This window comes from Camelus ferus, chromosome 1 (genome assembly GCF_009834535.1).
Source record: "Camelus ferus isolate YT-003-E chromosome 1, BCGSAC_Cfer_1.0, whole genome shotgun sequence".
Classification (NCBI taxonomy): Eukaryota; Metazoa; Chordata; class Mammalia; order Artiodactyla; family Camelidae; genus Camelus; species Camelus ferus.
In genome coordinates, this window is record NC_045696.1 from 106,410,579 (window position 1) to 106,428,713 (window position 18,135).

Consider the following 18,135-nt stretch of genomic DNA (forward strand, 5'->3'; position numbering starts at 1 on the left):
AACTGCTCAGGCACACACTTTGTTGGTGCCAGGATTATGCTACGATACAGTTTTCTCCAGTTGAAACTGTTGCCTTATAACCCTTCTGATGGACCCATGAACAGGCAGGATTAGTGTGTGGGTCACCTGAAGAGTCATGTGAACCCCTTATGATCCCCAAGTCTTTGTGTTTGGGGCAACTTAGTAAAGGGAGGAGTTTCTTGGGAACTCTTAGGTTTAGCATTAATCTTCTGCCAATGATTTACTTCCCTCAGTGTTGGAAGATTAGGTGGTGATTTATCAGAAAGTATAGCAGGAAAAGACTTGTCATCATTGCTAAGACTGCAGGTATTAGAAGGTAAGCTCTGATTAATGGATTTATATTTTCTAAAAGAGTTACGGGGTAATGCAAAAACAGATCACTGATGAATGAAGATCTCTGCTGTGCTAGAGTTGACTGGAGTTAGAGCTAACATTGAAGGAGAGGGAGGTACTGTAGATAACTGCTCAGAGCTGGGCTTTGGAGGCAGGTAGACCTAAGTTAAAGTCACGGCTCTGCTAACAGTGTAACTTTGGCATGTTATTTAACTCCCACCTTTGGTTTGCTTCTTTGGTTAAATTTTCTTTCCAGTTCTATTTGTTTTTTGGAGAATTATCTTGGATTTTCTATATAGGCAATCATATTTTCTAGAGATATTTTTGCCACTTCTTTTCTAATATTCACAGTAGAAATTCTTTTTTAATTGAAATACAGTCAGTTTACAATGTTGTGTCAGTTTCTGGTGTACAGCTTTATGTTTCAGTCATACATATGCATACATACATTCCTTTTCAGATACTTTTTCATTATAGGTTACTACAAGGTATTGAAATAGTTCCTTGTGCTTACATATATATAGTATATAGTAGGACCTTGTTGTTTATCTATTTTATATATAGTAGTTAGTATTTGCAAATCTTGAACTCCCAATTTACCCCTTCCTACCACCTTCCCCCCCTCCCCAGTAACCATAAATTTGTTTTCTATGTCTGTGAGTCTGTTTCTGTTTTGTAAATAAGTTCATTTGTGTAGAAACTCTTTTCTTCTGTTTCACTGCACTGGTTAGACTCAGCAGAATAATGCTGAATAGTAACAGTGACAATGGATATCCACACCATATTCCTGGTCTAATGAGGATGTTTCAAATGCTTCATATTAAGTACAATGATTGCTCTATGTTCTGGTAAACACTGTTTGTCAGCTTAAGACACAAGGTTTCCTTGCACTTTTTAAAAATCATGAATGGATGTCAAATTTTATCCTATTCTTGGCATCTACTGAGCCAAAATGATCATATAGTTTTTCCTCTTTAATCTGTTAAAATAATGCATTTCATGAATAGTTTTCCTATTAATTATTTTCCTATTGTAAATCATCCTTAAATTCATCAGATAAACCCTAATCAATGCACTTTTCTTTTTGACATTGCTAGATTTGATCATATTTTATTTAGAATTTTAAAAATCAAAGCTTATAATTTTTAGAGAAACGCAAATCAAAACCACAATATCACCTCACAACTGACAGAATGGTTAGGATCAAAAAATCTACAAATAACAAATGTTAGTGAGGATGTGGAGAAAAGGGAACCCTTGAACACTGATGGTGGGAATGTAAATTGGGGCAGCCACTATGGAAAACAGTATGAAGGTGCCTCAAAAAACTAAAAATGAACTACCATGTGATCCAGCAATCCCACTTCTTGGTATATATCCAAAGAAAACAAAAATATTTTGAAAAATAATTTGAAAAGATACATGCACCCCAATGTACATGGCAGCACTATTTACAATAGCCAAGATATGGAAGCAACCAAACATCCATCAACAGAAGAACAGATAAAGAAGATGTGGTGTATATATATATATATATATATATATAATGGGACATTAGCAAAAAAAATAAAGAAAGAAAAAACAAATTCTGCCATTTGCAGCAATGTGGATGGACCTAGATGCTATTATGCTCAGTGAAATAAGTCAGAGGGAGAAAGACAAATACTGCATGATGTCATTTATATGTGGAACCTAAAAAATAAAACAAATGGATATATATAGCAAAACAGAAATAGACTCACAGATATAAAAAATAAACTAGTAGTTACCAGTGGGGAGAAGGAAGGAGGGAGGGGCAGGATAGGGATATGGGATTAAGAGACACAAACTACTATGCATAAAACAGATAAGCAACAAGGATATATTGTACAGCACAGGGAAATACAGCCATTATTTTGCAATAATTTTTAATGAAGTATAACCTAAAAATATACTGAGTCACTATGCTATACATCTGAAACTAACCTAATATTGTAAATCAATTGCACTTCAATAAAAAATCTAAGCTTAGAAGTGATATTCACGTATCACCTTCTTGTGTGCTATCTTTACCAGGTTTTGTGAATACACGTTTTAATTGACAGTCTTGATTTTAGGGAGCAGGCCAGGAGAGAGGAGTGGACATGCTGACGAGGCTCCAGTTCTCCCTGTCGGTCATCCTGCTGCTTGCCTGTGGCTTCCTCTACCAGCTCAGCCTGAAGTCCAGCTTTCTCTTCTTCCACTTGCTGCCCTACAAGTCCCAGCAGGGGCTGGGAGCCCTCCTGGGCCACGGGCGCTGCATCGTGTTCCTAGAGACCTCGGAGAGAACGGAGCCCTCCCCGCTAGTCTCCTGTGCAGTGGAGTCTGCTGCCAAGACTTATCCAGAGCAGCCTGTGCTGTTACTTATGAAGGGTCTCAACAATTCCACGCAGCTGTTCCCCAACTCTACCTCCCCAGCCTTTTCCCTCCTCTCAGCGATAGACAATGTCTTCCTCTTCCCTTTGGATATGAAAAGCCTGTTTGAAGACACACCGTTGTTTTCATGGTACACTCGAGTAAGTGTTCAGAGACTCTTAGCAGGTCAGCCTTGGGAGGGACCACAGAAAATGGGTCCAATCTAGTCCTTTTATAGATGGGAACACTGAGGGTAAGGACTCAGTGTCAGAGATGCACCTAGAACCCAGATCCTTTGACTCTTGCCTGGACTTCTTTCTACAATGTTGAGTCCTGATTCAAGGAAACAGGAGAGACTTAATTTAGGTTTGTCTGTACCCTGGTACCTTTTTCTTCCAGCTTTTTTCTTAGGATCCAGGCTACTTTGGAGACTATTTTTAACTGAATGAGTTTCCATATCTTTTCTAGGTGCATAGACCACTTATTTTTCACCGACAGTTTTAAGAACATCTATGGTAAATACTTTTTGTATCTGAGGGGGGAAATCAGGCAATATTTAACTTGAAAATGATGTAAATAGAAAATTCATGAAAGATCAGGTGGAATGCTGCTATATGAGACTGGGTTATGTTGAGATTTGATTGAGAAAGTCCTGGGTCTCTTAGGAATTTTGTGTGAAATCTCCCTCTACTTTTCTTTTTAAAGGACACTTGTGGTGGCATTTAGGGCCCATGATAACCCTCAGGATCCTCCTCTCAAGATCCTTAATTATATCAACTCTTCAAGACCCTTTTCCTATAGGAGGTAAAATTTACAGGTTTCAGGAATTAGGACCACTGAGTGGCTGTTCGTAGCCTACTACAGTATTTATATAAAAAGAGAGAAAATTCTTGTCCGGCCCTCATTCAGCCTGGGGACTAGGTGGGTTGTCTTGGGTGGCAGAAACACTTGTAACCTTGGGGAGGTGGGCTGTGGCACGTTCTGCCCCAGTTAGGCCACTAGGATAGCTGGAAGCCAGCTGTCAGGGATGACCCAGCGTGCCATCACCTGCTGGTGACCACTAGATTTGCTGATTTGGGCAACTGTAGCCCTTGAAGATGTCCAGGGATGAGTATTATAGGGGTGAGTAGGTCAGAATCCTATCTCCCTTTCGGATGCTCACCTCCCAGGGAGCCCTTGTGTTTCAGGCTGATGTTAGTCCAATGCCCACATCAAGGCAGACTCTCTCCTCCTCTGGTTCTGTGCAGCTTTTGATATCTGGGTCTGTTCACTCATAATCACCAATTTACCAAATAATCAACTTTACTTATTTTTACCAAAACCTTGTTTCTTTTCTTTTCTGTTTTTTAGTGGCAGGACTGGGAATTACACCCAGGACCTTGTGCATGATAAGCACGCACTCTACCACTGAGCTATACCCTCCCCCCAAAACCTTGTTTCTTTTGAATGAGTGGATCTCTGGAGTCAGACTGCCTGGGTTAGAAACCAACATCTACCTCTCTAACTTTGGACAAATGACTGAACTTCAGACTGCCTGGATTAGAAACCAACATTTACCTCTCTAACTTTGGACAAATGACTGAACATCATGGTACCTATCTTTACTTGAGGAACTGTGTAGATTTTATAAAGAGTTTAGAACTGCTACTGATAAATTTCAGCTATTATTATTTATGAAGTTTTTAGCAGTTGTATACAATATGGTGATGTTAATAACTCCTGTGAAAATTTCTGCAAAGTCTTAGCTGACTTGCTTTCACTTGGCTTTAGAGCAGAATTTTAAAAAATGTTTATTTTGTCAAAAGCCTAGGGTCATTGTTCTTTTAACCAACACAATTAAATTCAAAAAATCTATTTTGTTTCCTGTGTTCAAAAGTTAAGCATCCCATTTAGAAACACTGGCATTTATGATTTATTTTTATTCTTTTAAAAGTCATTTTCTCTTTTGCTCACGTTAGCATTTTTGGTCATCCTTGACTCCTGTTTCCCACTCCACATCCAATCCATCAGTAAATCCTGATCAGCTTTATCTTTACCAGGTGCCCAGAATCTGATCACTTCCGTCACCTCCTCTATTGTCACCCTGGTCCAGGCCACTATCATCTCCTGCCTGGATTATCCCAACAGCCTCCTAACTTGGCTCTTTGTTTTCTCCCTTGCCACCTTCCACTCCACCTATTTTCCATACCGCAACCAGTGTAACCCTTTCCATATCTAATTCAGATCACATCATTCTTTTCTTCAAAACCTTCCAAATCATTTCAGTCTTTACCCTAGCCTTGCTCCCTCACTCTTGCTCCCCACTTCTCTCTGATTTCATTTCCTCCCCTCTCCTTTCACTACTGTGCATTGCCACTTCCCTGTTTCCACACACAGAAAGTGCACCCCTGCCCCAGGGCCCTTGCACATGCTATTCCCTCTAACTAGAATCCTCTTCTCACTGATAATGGCATGGTTTCCCCACCCACTTCATTCAAGGTTCTGCTAGAACTCAAGATAAAATAGTGCTCCATCCTGCTCCCTTCCCTGTTGCCTGGCTTTTTTCTTTCCTAGTCCTGATGAACACCTAACATTATATATTTATTTCTTTATTATCTATCTCCCATCAGTAGGGATTTTTGTCTGTTTGTTCACTCCTGTATCTTTAGCAGCTGTAATTGACCTTGGTCAATAGTAAGTAGGCCCTCATTGAATATTATTAAAGGAATTGATTAATGGACAAAGGCAGGCACACATACATGCATTTTAAGATTCTTTTACCAATTTCTCAAACAGCACACATATTAATCTGTCCTACAGTTCCAGTTCCCTAGTTTATTTTCTTCTTTATCAGTTCTCAGCATTTTTAGGAGTTAAAAAAATTCTTTCCTCACTGTTTCATATTTGTGGTTAATTTTCACCCTATAGAAAGTGACTCATACCATTCATAGTGAAATCCCTTCTGGGTTTCTTCTTTATCTTTCCATTGCACTTCTTTATTTTAAAAACAATTTCATGAAATCTTTAAAAGCGGCTAAAACTTCCCACTGATACTGACTGATGTAAATTGTTTACTTTAAAAAATTTTATTTCTATTTATTTTTTATTTTATTTATTTTTTAAAATTTTGTTGGGGGGAAGGTAATTAACCTTTTTCTTTTTTTTAATGGAGGTATGGGGGATTGAACCCAGGACCTTGTGCATGCTAGGCATGCATTCTACCACTGAGCTATGCCCTGCCCTCCTGTAAACTTTTTACTTAAAGGCAATGTTTTTGAGTGGAGGTAAGTTTGGTAAATTTGGAAAACTGGGCTTTTGGCAAAGAGATTTTTGGGAAGTTGTCTTGCTTCCTCCTCCCCAGCTACCCTGGGTCTGGCTTCCTGCTGTGATCCCCCTCCCTCTTCCCCTGCTTGAGGGCTGATTTGCACCTGCTTCTACAGATCAACAGCAATAAAGAGAGAAACTGGCTCTATGTCAGCTCCGATGCATCCCGCCTGGCCATCATCTGGAAGTATGGTGGTGTCTATATGGACACTGATGTCATCTCCATCAGGCCCATCCCTGAGGAAAACTTTCTGGCTGCACAGGATTCTCAGTTCTCTAGTAACGGGGTGTTTGGATTCCTCCCCCACCACCCTTTCCTGTGGGAGTGCATGGAAAACTTTGTGGAAAATTACAATCCAGGTATCTGGGGCCACCAGGGTCCCAATTTGATGACGAGGATTTTGAGAGTGTGGTGCAAACTCAGAGACTTCCAGGAGGTGAGTGACCTCAAGTGCTTGAACTTGTCCTTCCTACACCCCCAGAGATTTTATCCCATCTCTTTTCGAGCATGGAGGCGCTACTATGAAGTCTGGGACACAGAGCCGAGTTTCAACAACTCCTATGCCCTGCATCTGTGGAACTACATGAACAAGGAAGGAAGGGTTGTGGTTAGAGGAAGCAACACGCTGGTGGAAAATCTTTACCGTAAGCACTGTCCCAGGACTTACAGGGACCTGATTCAAGGTCCAGAGGGGTTGGTGACTGGGGAGCAGGGGCCAGGTAACAAATAGAGCCAATGCTGGGTTACTGCTGCTACATTGTGGAACCGGCCACTTCCTGGAAGCGCACCCACGTGACAGTTAGACAGTTACAATTTTCCACATCATTCCACCAAAAAACTATTTGAACTAATAAATGAATTCAGTAAAGTTACAAAATCAATACACAAAAATCAGTTGCATTTCTAACCACTAATAATGAACCATCAGAAAGAGAGAGAAAACAATCCTATTTACAATTGCATCAAAAAGAACAAGACACCTAGGAATAAATTTAACCAAGGATGTGAAAGACCTGCACGCTGACAACTTTAAGACATTGATGAAGAAATTGAAGAAGATACAAATGAATGGAAAGATATCACATTCTCATGGATTGGAAGAATGAATGTTGTTAAAATGTCCATTCTACCCAAAGCAATGTATGCACTGAAAGCAACCCCTACCAAAATTCCAATGGCATCTTTCGCAGAATTAGAGAAAAGGATCCTAATATTTGTGTGGAACCGCAAAGGACCCGGAATAGCCAAAGCGATCCTCAGAGAGGAGAGCAGGCTGGAGGCGTCTTGCTCCCCAACTTCAAACTGTATTATGAAGTCACCAAAACAATGTGTGGTCCTGGCACAAAAACAGACACAGCGACCAGAGGAACAGACCAGAGAGCCCAGAAATAAACCCACACGGATGTGGTGAATTAATTTAGCACAAAAGGGCCAAGAACATACAGTGGGGAAAGGACAGACCCCTCACGAAATAGTGCTGGGAAAACTGGATACCACACACCAAAGAATGACCTTGGACACCATCTACATCGCACACAAAACGGACTAAAATCCAGTTTTCCGTATCAAGCCCTTCCTCTCCTGGGTCGTCTGAAGACAGACCCCCGTCCCCTCCCCCAGCAGTCAATTACACATAGGCAGTCCCCCCATTTTTCCTCATATTCTCTTCCCTTTTTCCTCACCTTTTTGGGCGGGTCTTGAGGAAGCCGGGCTCCTCTCTACATGGAAGCAGCCTCGTCTTGTCCTGAAGCTGAATCCCCAGCTGGTCCTAAGGAGGCCCAGCAGCGACAGCCCATTGCAGCCCTGGGGTGTCCAGAAGCCACGCCAAGCTGCGCGGGAGGAGACGGAGCTCAGCTCACAGAGGTTCCGGAGTCAGCCGGTGAAACTCCCGTGACCTCCTGACTGGATCATAGAGGCGGGCTCAGCGCTCCCTGTGGGCAGTCTGGGAAGTGCAGGCCGTGCAGATCAGGATGCACTTGCTTTGTTTACAATAGAAAAATCGATTCGTGTATAAAATATAAAAGTTTATTTCCCTCTCCTGTAAAAGTGAGGCGGGAAGCCCCATAAAAAGACTGGCAGGACCCCTAGGCAGGGCCGCTGCTCTCCTCCCACTAGCGTCCGGTTCTCTGACCTGGAAGCTTTATCTCACTTTTTGCCTCTAAAGTGGCTAACTTACACCTAGAATTCTATTGGTTCCCTGAGGTCACTTCTGATTGGTTATTTCCTTCACTCCTGATTGGTATTACTCTCACTCCTGATTGGTTATTACTCTCACTTCTAATTGGTTATTACTCTCACTCCTGATTGGTTATTACTCTCACTTCTGATTGGTCCACTCCCCTAACTTCTGATTGGTCTATTTGTAGTACTTCATTTGCATGGAGCTCACTCCTGATTGGTCTATTTCTACAATGCTTGTTCATGGTTGGTCAACTTCTGTGTACTTTATTTGCATATGATGTTGCAAAGTGTAAAACTGGCAGCCTATAAAAGGTCTGTGTAAAGCTATGGACAGGGTCCAGAGTTTGAAGTGTTAACTCCTCTGGCCTTGCTGGTGTAATAAACCTGAGTTCTCCAACTCTCCAAGTGCTTCTTGGTCTCTTGCCTGGTTCCGGGTTGCTGTCACAACTGAACTGTAACACCGAGCTGTAACACATTTTTCCTCAACAAAAGTAGTTTGAGGGCAGACAATCCAGGGTGGGTATAGTCCCTGCAGTTATCAGGGACCTAGGCTTCTTGCGTCTTTCTGCTTGTCATCCTGAGTGTCCGCAGCCCATGGGCCATATGGCTGCTTGATCTCCCACCCTCCATTTCTGCAATTCAGGCAGCAGGATAAAGGAAGGAAGAAAGGTGCACCTCCCTTATTTTATGAAGACTTCATGCAAGTACCATATAACACTTATGTCTTCTTGTTGGTCAGAATGTAGCTGCAAGAGAGGCTGGGACATTTAAGGAGGAAGAGAAAATGGATGTTAGGATAGGCAGCTAACAGTTTTGCTAGATGTTAAATTTACTTTCGTAAGATTAATTACAGGTTCTGTTAGAGAATTGGCTAGGATAAACAGAGACTCAATGTCTAGTCCTGAATTTGATATTCATTAACAGATTCAGTTAACAATATTAATTGAGCCCCTTCTGGGTGCCAAGCACTGATTTAGATGCTGAAGACATAGCAGGATCAAACCGACAAGGTCCCGTCTAAGTCAGTTTGGGCTGCAAAAGCAGAGTACTACAGACTGAGTGGCTTACAAACAGTAAACAGTTACTGGTTACAATCCTGCAGGCTGGAAGTCCAAGATCAAGGTGACAACATGGTTGGATTTTAGTGAGGGTCTTCTTCAGTGGCAGGTGATACTCATCTTTTTGTATCATCATATGGTGGAGCAGGGCAAGGGAGTTCTCTGGGGTCCTTCATATAGCGGAACTAATTCCATACAGGAGGGCTCTACCCTCATGCCCTAATTACCTCCCAAAGGCCCCACTGCCTAATATCATTTCTGGAGAGTAGGATTCCAAGATATGAATTTGAGGGGGACACAAACTTTCAGCCCACTGCAGGTCCCTAGTACTTACATCCTAATGACTTGCCACATCCCCCTGGGAGAGTCTCCTCTCCTCCCTAGGGTGTCTACTTTTCTCTATTCTATCCCAGTTGGCTTATAAAAGCAAATTACAAATTCAAACCAAAAAATTACTGCCCCTTTTACAGTCACATAAAAATTACCTCCTTTTTCCAGGAGGTATGAGAATTAATATTTCTTCTACAAGTGCCCATCAGTCAAGATTTTCTAGAACTTTCTTTTTGGTAGTTTGCTTTTGGGAAAAATAGTTTGTATTTTTCTCCAAATATAATATTATAATGCTTTCTCAGACTACATCTACCTATGCCCTTTTATTCTGATATTTACTCCTTTGAGAATCACTGCTTTGACTATCTTTATAAAAAATACTCACAAGTCATGTCTCCTGCCCCAGCTTTATTTATTCCCAGTTACTTGCTCTGGATTCTTCGATCCAGTCTGACACCAGAGTCAGACTTTGAGGCTTGCTGCTACTCCCCATGGCTCCCTTCTGATTTCTGTCCTCAGACCCCCTGCTGGTTTTCAGCCTCCTGAGTGTCTCCACAAGTGAGGATTCCTAGGGCTAGCCCCCTCGGGGAGGAGCATGTCACACACATTGAATCTCATTTCCTCATCTGGAGAATGTATGACAGATTGTTCTCCAACTAACCACCTCCATCACTAGGGTTTGAAGGGTTTGACTAGAAAATGTTCAATGTTTCAAAAATGTATGAATTGTTTGTTAATGGGACTAAATAGATCAACCTGAATGTCACATTTCTTTATGCTGGGCTGTGATTATATGAATTCACTGTGGCAATATTGACCATTTGATGTTTATAGCGAGTAAAATGTTTAATAAAATGTGGGGAATAAATTAGTAATGTATTAGTAATAAATACAGTTTGTTTAGTAGAAAAGAATATTTCAAAATTTGGTGGTGGTGGAAAAATGCATAGACTAAAATGTATATGATAAAAAATAAGTACTAGGGCTGTAATGTACAACATGATGACTTCAGCTAATACTGCTGTGTGATATACAGGGAAGTTGTTAAGAGAGTAAATTCCATGAATTCTCATTACAAGAAGTTTTTCCCTTTTTTCTGTTTTTCTTTTTCTTTTTACTGTATCTTTTGGAGAAGATGGATCTTAGCCAAACCTATTGTGCTTAGAATGTCACAATATATAGATCAAGTCACTGTGCAGTATACTTTAAACTTATACAGTGATGTATGCCAATTATTTCTCAATGAAACTGGGGAAAAACCATGGTGGTGAGGGGCGTATTAGGCAAAGTAAAAAATGTAGTGAGTGTTAAGAAGTGTGTGATTCCTGGGCTTCCAGATGACCTTGGATTCCTTCTGGCCTTTGATGAGTCTATGCCACCTGTTTACGTCATGATACATTTTGAAAATAGGCCGTGCTGGTGTTTTCCCTCATGTTAATTTTTTTCCCAAACCCCACACTCATTCTTAGAATTTCAAACAATAAGCTTTGAAAATGGTGTAAAAGTAGTGGGGAGGGCATAGCTCAGCAGTAGAGTGTGTTAGCATGCATGAGGTCCTGGGTCCTGGAGTCATAATACATATTATTATGTCAGTTGTTTTTCAATTTAACAATATACATGTCTTGCTGAAGCATTGTGCTGTACACCAGAAACTGACACAACATTGTAAACTGACTATATTTCAATAAAAAAAGACAATATATATATCTTGGACACCTTTTTAAAATTAACATACCAAGATATATTCTTCATAAGTGCTGCAGAGGGTTTCATTGTAGGATAACATAATCAATGTAATCAATACCCAATTGGTGAACATTTAAGTTGATTCTAATTTTAATTGTACACATAATCCTATAATGAAAGTCCTGATTACCACATTTTGACAACTTTAAATTTTGATATGTGCTGCCTGATTGTTTTCAAAAAGGCTGTTTGAAATTGCCCATTTTCCCATCTTTCACCAGTGCCAAAAATATCTATTTAATTTTAGCTAATATGATTGCTTAAAAATGTGTCTAATTGGTATATTACTTACGGTGAAGTTGAGTGTTTCGCATGTTTAATTGGCAATATATATTTTCTTATTCTGTTACTTGCTTAGTATCTTTTGTCCACTTTTCTATTAGTTTGTTTTTCTATTTCTTATTGATATGTAACCTCTTTTTGTATATCAAGGACATAAACATTTTATTATTTTGCAATTTTTTTCAGTCTATCCCAGGCTACCTGGCCTACGATTTGTTTCGAGACTCAGAGAATAGGTCCTGGTTAGACTGACTCTGTGTTTTCATTTTTTTCAAACGAGGAGAGCATTTTCCTGAGGAAAGAGGTTTTTTATAAGTGCAAAGATTTCCTTCAAAGGGATCTTCTTCAGGGAATGGGTTAGAGTGTAGGCTCTGCCTAGGGAAGAGGTCCCCCCTCAGTTCCAGTCAGTTCTTGGTATGCGAGAGTGCAGACTTTTTGTTGCCAGATTCTCGGATTTTTCAAGAAGAAGCCAGCAAACCAGATTTTTATGTAAAATGCCCTTCTATATGCCTGCCTATCTGTACGTCAGTACTGTTAAAACCTGTCAATACACCTTTGGCCTAAAATCGCCTCGAGGACCATTAGTGCACTGGGAGTCCTGATCCCATCCATACACCTCAGATGACCTTCAGGAAAGTGGGATCTGGAATTGGAGTTGAACTCCAAGGTGTGATGCCAGCAATTGACAGCAGAGGGCACTCATACTGTGGGCTGCCTAGAGTCTAAAGTATACCTTCAATCAGCAGTCGTGTCCCCTTTGTAGGAAGGAGACCAGCTGTGACACTGTCTATGTTGGTAAGGGAGCGGGTGTCCGGCACTGGCCCGAGGAAGGGGTGATGGGCCACAGGGCAAAATGGAAATCACAGATACTGAAAAGCCAGCCTCTGTCCTGCTGTCCAACAGTTATGGTCCAGCTGCTCAGGGTGACAGGAATGTCCCTTGCACTAGCTATCTAGGGCCAGTCTCCTTTGGCCTGTACCTGTGTCATGGACTATACACCTGTGCCCACTGGTGCCGTCAGATCTTGTGTGAGTTGTGGCAGAGGTGGTGCAGCAGAAGGTGACAGCTTTCTAATGCTGAGTGATCAAGCCCTCTATAAACTTTTGGTTCCCTTGGGTCCTAGAACAGAGCCTGGCACTTAGTAGGAACCCAGTAACTCTTGGCAGTATCGAATGTCAAACTGGGGCCCAGGAAAGGGAGGGTGTGCGGGTTCCACGCATGGGAGGCCTTGGGCTCCTGGAGCCTTTAGTTTTGGGCGTTACCGAGAAGGTGGATCTGGGTGCATGTCAAGCCCACTTTCTCACCACAGCCCCTCAAGAGACAGCACCTCACTTACACTGAGGCTGGTAGAAACACACACACACACACACACACACACACACACACACACACACACACACACAGCTACTTTTTGCACACTTTAGGGAAGCTAGTTGAGAAACAAATGCCCCCAGCCCCCACAGATTTCACACTTGACTGAACTTGGGAGGATGCACCAGTGACTGCCAGGCCCCAGGCTGAGCCTAGAGATATTTTAACTAAGTTGGTTCTCATGATGACCCTCTAGGCAGAGTTAATTTTCCCCACATTGCAGAGAGGATAAGTGACTTCCCAGGGTCACACAGCCTGCGAATGTGGAATGTAAATATATCTTTGACTCCACATCTTTGCCTCTTCCCTCTCCTCCTGTAGGAAGTCCTGGAGGGAAAAAGGGAGCCTGCCCAGGAGAGCAGAGGAGGCACAAGACACCCCTATCCGAGCTAGTGGCTCACAGACAACCCTCCTTAAGCCTGGCCCTTGCTCATCCACTTTTTTTTTTTTTTTTACATTTAAAAAATTGTGGTAAAATATATACCATAAAATTTACAGTTTTAACCATTTTCAAATGTACAATTCAGTGACATTAAGTACATTCACGTTATTATTCAACCAGCACTACTATCCAGATCTAGAACTTTTTCATCATCCCATACTGAAACTTGGTACCCATTAGACAATAAATTTTCACCTCTCCCCAACCCGGGCACCCACCATTCTATTTTCTGTCTCTATGAACTTGACTGTTCTAGGTACCTTGTATACGTTGAATCACATAATATATGTTTTCTTGTGTCTGGCTTATTTCACTTAGCATAATGTTTTCAAGGTTCACTCCTGTTGTAGCATGTACCAGAATTCCTTTTTAAGGGCAAAAATATATGTATATATAAAACATAAAACATTTTGTTTATCCATCCATCTCTGGACTTTTAGGTTGCTTTTACCTTTTAGCTATTGTGAATAATATTGTCATGAACATGGGTGTGCAAATATCTGTGTGAGTCTCTGCTTTCAATTCTTTTGTGTATATACCCAGAAGTGGGATTGTTGGGTCATAAGGTAATTCTATGTTTAATTTTTTTGAGGAACCACCATTCTCTTTCCCACAGTGACTGTACCATTTACATTTTCACAGCAGTGCATAGGAGTACCAATTTCTCCATATCCTTGCCAGCACTTTACTGGGGCAATTTTGCTTTGGCTGCCCCATGACAGGAAGGCTTAAAAAAAAAAAAAAAAAGAATTCCCAGAAATCTGATTCTCAGTAAAGCAATAAATGGCTATAGGAAGGGGTGAGAGACTGTTTTTGAGAGACTTATTTGGTCCTGGGTTCCCCAGCTGGATCCGCAGGGCTAGCCAGAAGCTTAGGGGTTCGGGGGAAGGCAGTTGCCATCTGACCAGACCTGGGACTCATTCATAGGACTAGCTTGGGTCCGGATAAGAAACCAAGAAAGTCTCCTGAATTTAGAAAGGGTGGTCAGGGCTATCTGCCCGGGGTGTGTGTGTGTGTGTGTGGGGTGGGGGGGGTTGTGTGTGTGTGGGGTGTGTGTGTGTGTGTGTGTGTGTGTAGACGTGAGGACGTCCCCGCCTCTCAGCAAGGCCTGGGAGCCACTCACAGGATCCTGGATTTTCCTGAAGGATTAAACGTGGCATTCCCTCCTTCCCCCTTCTGTAACAGACCTAAAAATAGCTCGTCCCAGGGGGCTGGAGAGAGGCCCCGCCCCTCCTGGGCTGCGGCAGAGCGGCTGTCTCGCGAGCGGGAGGCATTCGAGGCCTGAGGCTTCTGCCTGCTGTGCCCTCGGCCCCCCGAGCGCCCGGGCTGCCCGGGGCTGGGGAAGCATCTCCGGCGCGGCGGCGACGATTCCGGGAACCGCTTGGCACCGCGGCGGGGGAGCGAGCCGGGAGGCGGGGCCGGGGCGGAGGAGCGGAGCCGCCAGCGCGGGACCTCTGCTCGCCCTCCCGGCTCCGGGGACCCCCAGGTGAGCCGGGCCGCGCGGAAAAACTATGCCAGGAATTCGGCCCGGGAGGGGCGAGGGTGGCGAGCGGCGTGCAGTCCGAGCTACCGGAGCCAGGGGCTGCGGGAAGTTAAACTGTCTCGGCTCGGACGCCCTGCGGGGTCCAGCGCGGGAGCTGCGCCTCCGCTCGGCCTCGGGACTCGCCTCCGACGGCGGCCGGCGGCCCCCCGCCCCGGCCCCTTCGGCCTGCTCGGGACCGAGGTACGCGGAGGGGAGCTGGAATGACTGAACCCGCAGGGCTGGTCTTCGCCGGAAGGATGGCCTTGGATTTTTACTGTTTGGAAAAAAAAGATTTCGGGGTGGGGTGGGGGGGGGGCTTGCCGCTTTGCGTTCTGTAGGTAAAGGGGATCTTTAAGTTATGAGATGATTTCAAAACAAATATTAGCATCTCTCATTCCACCGCCTTGCATTTCTAGGCTGGAATTTAGCAGGAGTTAGCAACTATATTTTTGTTTTGAAGTGGCTGCAGATAAAAGTCCAGACAAGACTTGCTTAGTACAGGACAAGGGTCCAGAAGGCGGGTCAGAAGAGGGGTCTGTGGGGCCGGGGTGGGGGCTGCCGTTCACCCAGCACTCCCTAGGGCCCAGAGCCCACCTGCCCCCTGCAGCAGTCTCTTGCAATGTGGTTTCTAACAGGGCTTTAAAGAGAGGCCTGGTGAGTGTGAGGTGCTCCACTGCGGCCTCCCACGCTCCCATCTGCAGGCAGATAGAGTGGGTGGTCTCTCTCTTTTGTCACAGTCACCTCCACCTGGGGCTGAGGACTGGCCAGTGAGAACAACCTTACCTGGAGAAGGCTGGTTCTCCAGTCATGTGGCTGATAAGTGGTGTCCGTCTGTCTCTGTCAGCGCTAAAGCTCTGGAGACCTCTCTCTCACATGAAAATCTTTTTGGATACCATCCAGCTTGATGAAATGGTTGCATGAAGTTCTATGCTTCACGTCGGGAACAGAAACCTGAATTCATTTGTGCAGCCTAACTGGATTCTGCCAGGCAGCTGAAATCAGGTGAAAAGGCTTGTTGCTCAGCTGAAACCAACAGGAGTGGAGACGGGGACAACTTGGTGGGCTGCTCTGAACCTCCTTGTGGGCCCCTTGCAGGAAGGGCTGGTCCTTCCTGATCAGAAGGGTTGATCACTTACAACGCCCCCTATCACTAGGCTTGTACCTCTAGGAAGTATTTGTGAGGTCTTATAGCCCAGGCACTGAGGATGGAGAAACTCTACCAAGAAGCAGTGACTTCTCCATGGGAACAAAAACACCAGTATGTTCTAAGCTGCTCTTTTAGATGTGAAAGGTAGTGTTGGTTTTGGACAATTCTGCACCTGGGAAGATAGCTCTTAGCAGTATGTAGTCTTCTCTAAAATACTTGTAAGAGATGCCAGTCAAATCCCTACCTCTGATTTTTATTTTAAAGAACATTCTTTTGTGGCAAAAAGTTAAAATTGGCTTTCGGCCAAACCAAGGACACTGTCTTTTAAAAATATCCCCTTAAAAATTCTGGTGAACGGGAGACCTGCTGGAAGGGAGAGCTGTGTGCCTGATGGAGTAGACCTCCATCCACCCCCCGCTAGAGTGGAAAGGGGGACTCCTTTCTTTAGGAAACAGCAGAGTCAGAGAACAAGGCAGGATCAGGTTTATAATGGTGGTGCTCCAGGACTGCTCCTGGGTCATGCTCCTTGGGGTCTGTGGTGCTCCCTTGTGTACAGTGTGTGCATAGCCTTAAGGAAACGTTGTGAGGGTTTCCTTGGCAACTGTAGCAATTAGCACTAATGACACGCCTGATCTCCTGGGCAACACCCTTGGAATCAGCTTGGAGGCAGGGCAGGCTGGTAAATAATTGCCCAGCCGTTGCCTTGGATGCTTGGCTCCTCCAAGTGCCTTTCTTGGCTTGGCTGCATTCTTGAGGAAGTGGAAGAGAAGTAAAGTGATCACCCCTGTCTGCCAGTAGAACCCCAGTTCTCAGAAGACCTAGGGCTCTGGTATCAAAGGGTGAACAGAACTGCGGGAATCTGAAGATGATGATAATGACAGCAGACATTCATTAAGAACCTATGTGCCGGGCACTGTGCCCGCATTTAATAGCACTACTTCTAGCCATCATACAGCCTCGTATGTAGTCATGATTTGCCTCATCTGATAGATGTAGAAACTGAGGCTCAGAGAAGCTAAGGGACTGGCCCCAAGTCTCTCAGCTACTAAGTAATGAAGCCAAGGATCCAAATCAAGTTCTGACTCCAAAGCTTTTGAATTATTCCAAACTGCCTCGCAGTGATGGTACACAAATCATTTCCCCTCATGTAAATTACAGTACCTGAGATTTCTTCACCGAACTGTGAAGACTGAAAGAGCTCACAGCAAATCACAACAGGGTCAGTGCTACAGACCCTAAATTCTCCCTGCATCTCAGCAGAGCTTAGCCAAACACGACTCAGCTCCACAGCCTGAATCCTGGTTGGGATGGGTGGAAGACAAAGCCAAATGAGAGCATTGCTGGTTACCTGGAAACCACACACCCCAGAGAGCAGGAACATTATGCTTTCTCCAGACTGAATTATCAGCGGACTGCTTTTCTCACACCTGGGAATACAAACACAAGGTAAAAATGACTCGTCATCATTAGGAAATCTGAAACCATTAACCATGTTTAAATGTTTTGATAGGGCCCCAGGAAACTTCCCAATCCTAGACCACTGTCATGAATTAGTGGGACCCACGAAGATTGATATCTGTACTAGCATTCCAAACTCACCTGTTGTGGGAGAGATGGTTTCCACCTGGGGCAATCCCACAGCCAAGAAAGCAAGCCCATTCACCACCTAGTTATGCACACTTCCAGTTAATGGGGTGTTCACTATCTCACAAGGCAGTCACCCCACAGTGAAACAACTCCTGGAGACTTTAAGTTTCTTCTGAAACCTGTCCACCTATAATCTGTCAAAGAGAATTCCTCAAAGACAACCAAACAGCTAACTTTTTTAAAACAAAATTCGGACTAATTTCTTTAACACAAATTGACAGCTAGACTACACCACTGCCACTTTACTGTCTCTTCCGCTTCCTCAAGACTGCAGCCAAGCCAAGATAGGCACTCGGAGGAGCCAAGCATCCAAAGCAACTCAGAGGTGGCTGCCTGCTGTAAACAGGCATAGACCCCCGTTTTGCCATACTTCTTAAC

The 18,135-nt window shown here is 43.7% G+C and overlaps 2 protein-coding genes across 6 annotated transcripts in view; both read left to right on the forward strand.

Annotated features, from left to right (window-relative positions):
- The first annotated feature begins 234 nt into the window (after positions 1-234).
- A4GNT (alpha-1,4-N-acetylglucosaminyltransferase) lies at positions 235-8,290 on the forward strand. Its single transcript, XM_006177460.3, has 3 exons — positions 235-337; positions 2,451-2,888; positions 6,147-8,290. The coding sequence occupies exons 2-3, from the start codon at positions 2,478-2,480 to the stop codon at positions 6,759-6,761; spliced, it is 1,026 nt and encodes a 341-aa protein (XP_006177522.1). The 5' UTR covers positions 235-337; positions 2,451-2,477; the 3' UTR covers positions 6,762-8,290.
- Positions 8,291-14,789: 6,499 nt separating this feature from the next.
- DZIP1L (DAZ interacting zinc finger protein 1 like) overlaps positions 14,790-18,135 on the forward strand; it is a 39,018-nt gene continuing 35,672 nt past the window's right edge. For 4 of the 5 annotated variants that reach the window (XM_032487815.1, XM_032487830.1, XM_032487847.1 and 1 more), the window contains exon 1: positions 14,790-14,927. The gene's annotated coding sequence lies outside the window, so the exon portion shown is untranslated. Of the gene's footprint in view, positions 14,928-15,026; positions 15,165-18,135 lie in introns of those variants that run through there. The other variant, XM_032487822.1, reaches the window with a different exon arrangement.